At 33.5% G+C, this 6,812-nt stretch overlaps 1 protein-coding gene across 21 annotated transcripts; it reads right to left on the reverse strand.

Moving 5' to 3' along the window:
- Window positions 1-322: 322 nt before the first annotated feature.
- On the reverse strand, window positions 323-6,578 carry LOC107799495 (uncharacterized). Of its 21 annotated transcripts, none has more exons than XR_012710474.1 (7): window positions 6,403-6,562; window positions 4,614-4,802; window positions 4,235-4,350; window positions 3,643-3,735; window positions 2,440-2,824; window positions 2,260-2,344; window positions 323-581 (listed from the first exon to the last, which is right to left on the reverse strand). XR_012710474.1 is itself a non-coding variant. In XM_016622621.2 (4 exons), the coding sequence occupies exons 2-4, from the start codon at window positions 3,682-3,684 to the stop codon at window positions 568-570; spliced, it is 441 nt and encodes a 146-aa protein (XP_016478107.1). In that variant the 5' UTR covers window positions 3,685-4,802; window positions 6,403-6,562; the 3' UTR covers window positions 323-567. The 21 variants fall into 21 exon arrangements, 1 of the variants encoding a protein (XP_016478107.1); XR_012710470.1 differs by having other exon boundaries at window positions 3,643-3,987; XR_012710466.1 differs by having other exon boundaries at window positions 3,643-4,090.
- Window positions 6,579-6,812: the final 234 nt, after the last annotated feature.

Here is a 6,812-nt window from a genome sequence, read left to right on the forward strand (position 1 = left end):
GTTTGCGACAATTATAATGGCTATTAAATCCAATCCAAACGGCTAATTATACTTCTTTAGCATCTATTTTTTATAGCTGCTAAATTAAAAATATTTTCCACTAAAAGTTCGCATCTTTAATGGCAATTATTTTGTGGCAATTAAAATGGCCATAATATCCCTTATGAAAACATCTTAGTTTGCCATTTTAGCTTCCATTTTAATGGCTAATATGTTTAACTAAATTGCCGTTAAATGTCAATATCTTTAACGATAACTGTTTTACATCAATTATAAATAGTTTAGCCACAATTAATAAAAGTTACTACATTCATACAGAATATGGCTCAAATAATAAAATATATTAATATTAATTAAAAAAATATAATGTACCCCATTAATCTTAACAAACAAAAGGAAGTACTAATCAAAAATATTAATATTACAGTAATTTAAAACATAAAAATATATTGTTTAAACTAAATAGCTAATGTCATTATATAACTAATCCGGACGAATGATGGTCTTCAAATGATTTCCGCAACTTTTCATCATTTTGAAATCTTTTACCCGCTAAATTATCCAACATCAGACGGTTTGACCTGAAATTATAAAATAATTGTGTCAAAAGATAAAGTATAACATGAAAAAATATCTTGAACATTCCACCACTATTAGAGTAGCCAACTCCCTCACCTAACATCTATAAGCAGAAACAACTAAGCTAAAATATGAACATTTCAATCAAATTGATTAGAACCCAAACTTCAACAACTACCTACTGAAGCTTAGTAAAAATAGTTTGATTTTTCAATCCAACAATATTCTTAGCAGCAGATAGTCGAACCAACACTCAATTCAAAACAGAATTTAATCAAGAAGCAAAACTGAAAATAAGAATTAAGCAAATTCTTTGCAAAGTGCAACTAAACGACAACAGCATATGTCGATGACAACATATGTAGATTGCCCCAGCCACAATAAGGAAGAGGAAAGCCTCATATCCAAATAACAACAACAACATCTAAATGACAGCAACATCTAAACAACAGCAGCATCTACAACTTTCCAGATGCAACACTTGAGGAAACTTACTACACTGGTTTAAAAGCAACTTGTCCCAAAGGTGGCGGAGACAATAACATTTCCCCTTTAGATTTCACATCACCAGTCAGATTTGACAATACATATTTCAAGTTGTTGTTATGGGGCAAAGGACTTTTGAACTCAGATGAAGTGCTACTGACTGGGAAAGTAAAAAAGACCAAGGAATTAGTCAAGAGCTATGTTGAAAATGAGACACTTTGCTTTGCCACAAACTGGAGGTGGAGTTTGTCAACCTTACATCTATATGTCCTAGTTCCTAAAATACACACCAGTAGCTATTTGTTAGAGCTACAAGGTTGGGACATTCGACTTGGCAATAATAATAGAAGACTGCACAGATTTATCAAGTATAACACTATGACAGTCCTGTCTCTTAGGCAATTAAAACGAGACAATTATATGGGTTGAGGAGGCAGTACACAATTGTCTTTTATACTCTTCTAATCTATATGGAGGATCATACAAGGATAACATCAAAGTGATTCTAGAAAACATAAGTCATGAAAAATGCAACATCACATGAGATACAGAACTGGTGTAATAGAGGAAAAATAGCAGGAAATGATACTGTCACCATACCTCATCTTGTGATTGAAATTCTATGGGTGGTATTAGCACATTGTGCTCATTCCCAGGAAAGGATATCACAGATGAGCACAAGTATGGAAGCTTGGAAGATCTCTAGTACTCGAGGGTGTTATTTCTGCCCTAGTACATCAATGATCAGTACCTATATATGGAAGGTACAACTAAGAAGGAATGTTGGAGATGCAACAGTACGATGCCCACAATCAAAGGACCATTCAAAGGAAATACACTGCTTTGGCATACAAAATAAGGGAATTATGAAGGTAATGGGGTATCTCATCCTAATGCACTTCAATCATTCTACATCCCTACAATGGTGTCACACAAAGGACACATAAATCTACTATTGGAATTCACAAGAGTTTCACGACAAACTGTGCATGATCAACTATGTGCACTTCTACTGGACACAAGAAGCAATGAGGTTTGCGGACAATTTTGATACACAAGTAGAGAAATAAAAGCTACAGCTAAAATCTTGGACAATATGCTACTGAGAATTTGATGGGATATCAAGAGAACAAGCATGGATCGCATGCGAAAACTGGAAAAACAATAGCAACGAAGGACAAATATGAGTAGTACCATGAGAAGGTTGAGCATTTTTAGCAACACTAGGCATCTTTGATGTTTGTGGTACTCGTTCATGTCCACTATTGGAAATAGGGATCTAATAAATATCAATATATTAGATAAAAATACTTTTATATGATTAGAATTTCATTAAAAATGTCTAAAGCTTATGAAATGGAGTTATATGTTCACCTGAAGTGCCATTGCTACTTTGAGGCATAGATGCATCAGGAGCATATTTGCGCATGAGTTGTCTTATTTGGAGTAATTCTGATTGCATCATCTCCTGATTTTGTTTCATCATATTCATTTCTTCATTTTGTTTCTCCTTTAACTCGATTATCTTATGTTCTAACCTTTGTATAACCTCATTAGAAGAATCATCTGCCATAATATTTCCTAAGGAAGACCTACTACCCCATAGAACAGAAGGAGTTGGACCAAGTTCTAAACTACGAACATACCCACTTTTTTCATTTCCCAATACCTGAGAATACATATCGCCTTCCCAAGCAACACTACGAGGAGGTTGCTCAGTAGATCTCTCACAATTGCACATCCTTTTATTTATCATTTCCTGACCATAGAATATACAATAAATCAATTTTGGAATTCATGAGCAGGAAACAATGCACATTTTTTGACGGAGTCATCAAACCAACAAAATAAAAGAAAGAATAAATCTTACGATTGTCTTGACAGAATCATCATCCAGTGGCCTACCATTTGAGATGGGAGAAGGATATGCCCTGGTTATAACTTGGGGCTTAAGGTGATTCAAGCTAGATTGACTAATCTTATACATGGATTTAAATTGTCATTGCTTGATAATATGACTCCCCAGGACCTCAACATGGATGAGATTTTTGGGCTCTCCATACCTAAAAAGTTTCCATTTGCTGTTGTGATTGAGCCAAGACATTCACCAAAACTTTACTCTATTTGATTCAGCACTTCTATGGTTCCATTAAGATAAACTTCGTGTTTTGTTTGAACTCGTGCTCTAAATCTTTTGTAATGGTATCGTCTACTTATCCATTTTAGATCTTGTATCTTTTTCATCCATGTCGAGTTCCTCAAGAGTCATATTATCAGGCAATGACCATTTAAATCCATATATAAGATTAGCTAAGCTAGCTTGAATCCATGTATAAGGTTATCATTTACTTATCCATCTAAAATCTTATGTCTTTTATAAGAAATCTTACAACTTTATTTCAAGACTCTTCATCTAATGGTCTACCATCCTTACGCTTTGTATGAGTTAATATGTAAACTATTGCACGTGTAAGCTCTATTCCATCTATAGCCTAATAAAGCTAAGTTAATGTCAAATGTCATGCATGATAAAAAATATTTGTAGAATCTTATAATATATAATTTATGCATGAATACCTTTTCATTCATAAAGGTTGCTATGCTTTTGGATACTCCCATGTGAGGTATATTTTGCTTAGCCCTATTGATTCTATTTGCTTGACTACAATTCTGTCATTGCAATACAAAAAAATTACTCATTAACAATACTTAAATATATAACGAGCAGTAAAATTTAAGTTCTTAAAGTCCAACAATAGAAAGAAGGTCAAATGTCAGTCCAAATAGAAAATTGTATATAATAGGCGCAAGTAGCTTGAAATCAAAAAAGGTGAAATTAGGGATTAAGATACCTTTTCAGTCTAAGTTAAGACAAATGAATGGTCTCACTCAGGAAGGATGTGCCTCCATTAAACAAAGAAACTGAGCGATTAACAACGACAAAGAGTCCTAATGAGAGGAGTGACCAAAAATTCTAAAATGCCACATTAGAAAGTACTAGTGTTGTTGATATTCCACCCTCTACCTGGACCAAATAGCTGAAGTGAAAACTTAAACATGCCAAGGTCTTTATGGACTTGCTTCAAGATAACGAGGATTAATATTACAGCTAGCATAAGCATTTCTCCATTGTATTTTAAAAGCAAGTAAAATTAAGAAGGAACTCTACCTCTTTTGGGGAATTTTCATAATTGGCATTGCAAACAAGAGAAAATTCCAGTTTAAAATTCTAAATACATCCTCCCACGATAGCTCAAGGCCCCAATCTATTGTAATCATCCTACCCTGTTCAATCTAACAGTAGAGGTAGTCAATAACATTACAATGATATTAAAAGTAAAATATAAACTAATGCCCTAGACAATTCCTGCAGTCTCAGACTAATAGTGCCGCCATCGGCTTTGAACCAAAATATCAAATACAATAGGGACATAATCCTGACCTAAAATATAATGTAACTACAGAAAAAATGTCGCTGTAGAAATTCACGCACCATTGTTGTATAGATAAATTTAAAAATGTACTTTCTTAATCATCACTTAATGTACCTCATTATGACTTCGATTAGGGAACAACCAAGCACCTTAGTAACTATGAGTCTATACGGAGCTTGATGAGGTAATCCATAATCGCAATCGGCTCGAGCATGTGGAGGCGGCGATTTGCTTTTCTCAGAAAATGATGGAAGGGAATTAACTCCAACCCTAGATATAAAAATCACCTTAACATCTGTGAGTCTGTGAGGGAAAATAATTAAGTTAGAATATAATATTTTATATCTTTGTTGATAGTTTCTATAAGCTCAAGATTATTTGAACTAAAAGAATTGATAAGATGCATCTATTAATGTTGGTTCAGCACATTGCCAATCAGCAGATTGATGAAAGACTAGAGTGGACTTAATTCAAAATCTAATAGTGATGTCGCTGATAACATAGTATATATCAGAAAGATAATAATGTAGATAGAATCTATAAACAAAAATCAAAGAGATTTAAAATGACATACCTTTTCTTTTGTGCTGAAATGATAAAACTTTCCCTTATAAAAAAAAGATAAATCCCGAAGTGTATTTGATCAGATGCAACAAAAAATTTTGAATTTCAAAAGTTAATTTCTTCTGCTTCTTAATTTTTTGATTCTAGAAGCTACAAGATATACAGATACATAAAAGTTCAAAGAATTGAAGAATTACAAATTTACAATCTCAACCTGATTGTTTATAAAAGAAAACTATGTGTGATGCAACCAACTCTTAGGCACATCATCAGAGCCTAGAGATACCTACTCTTAAAACAAGTAACTCCAAGGCACACCATCCAACATTTTATAGTGCTTGCGTTTCTTTCATCCAAAATCACTTATTTTCTCTTAATTGTTCTTTAGTTTTACCAATCTTAAAGAAGGTCAGCCATGTTTAAAGTTTAACATCACACAATATTTTTTGTTCTAAAGTAAATAATTAGTCTAATCTAGAGTACCCTAGTGAACATGATGTGAGCTAGATTAAAGTTGAGAGAGTTGTACCTAACAAAAGGAATATAAGTTAGTTATAAGTTATATAGTTTACAGTTAAGTCCAGTTATCTGTCAAGCAAAGAAGTCTTATATACACATTTACTCTATTATGCTTTCCTATTTGGACACTTTGCGTCGTGGTCTTGGTCCGGGTCCTTAAGAATCTCAGTATTTTTAAGGAGCCGAGCTCCCGTTTTACGTCTTCATCGACTGAAACCTAATAATTTTTTGCTTCTTCTAAGCTACTACTCTTTCAATTACTGCAATTTCCTAAGTTTCTAGAATTAACTGCATTAGAACAAGTCTTTCACTTCTTGCTAGTAACAAAATGGATCAATACATTCACTTGAAAAGATCGTTAGGATTTTCCAGAGATAACTCTAATTCCAAGTATTCTTTATAATAATAGTGAAATTATTACCAGATTAAACACTTAAGAATCTGATTCTATCAATAGCGCATATGATACAAAATTCAGTCAAATGATGAGCGGCGAGCAAATTACCGATCTATTAATCGAAAAAAGGATACGTAATCCATCAATCCATTTTGAAAATTTTAGTTTACGTTCTAATTTATCTATGAATCCTGATTCATGAACCCGAGAATATCATTATATACCAAAATATTAGTACTTCCACTATACTAAGATTAGGTCTCAAAGGATTAATCTACAAGTAACTTTTCCCACATTCTGTCAACCTTTCTGAACTCATTCCAGTTTCCTTCTCCATTCTTCTTAGCATACTCCATTAGAATTTCAACAACTTAGAATCGCAAAAAAGAGATAGAGAGTAGAGAGAGATGAGTCGAAAATTACCTGAGGTAGCGATAAGGTGCCGACGATGGAGAGAGATGAGTTGGTCGCCAGTGACGAAATTTCATAAGTTAGATCTGTTTGTGAGGGAACAAACTATTTGTTTTTTATGCAATGAAAAATGGGGATAAAGTTTGCTTTTAACTTTTACTGTCCATCATATTCAATTTCCAGTGGAGAGGTTGCATTTTTGTGGCTAATACTCATTTGCCGTTAATAATTTGGCGTAAGAAATGAATTAGCAACAATTAATTTATTGCCATAAAATAATTGTCGCAAAAAGTACTTTTTGTTGTAGTGATGGGCTTATAAGACTGCTTACAAGACTCCGATTGGTATGTCTCTGCATTGGTTGGTGTTTGGAAAAGCTTTCCATCTACCGATTGAGTTAGAGTACAAGGTCATGGGGGCTT

The sequence above is a fragment of the Nicotiana tabacum genome, chromosome 6, assembly GCF_000715075.1.
Source record: "Nicotiana tabacum cultivar K326 chromosome 6, ASM71507v2, whole genome shotgun sequence".
Classification (NCBI taxonomy): Eukaryota; Viridiplantae; Streptophyta; class Magnoliopsida; order Solanales; family Solanaceae; genus Nicotiana; species Nicotiana tabacum.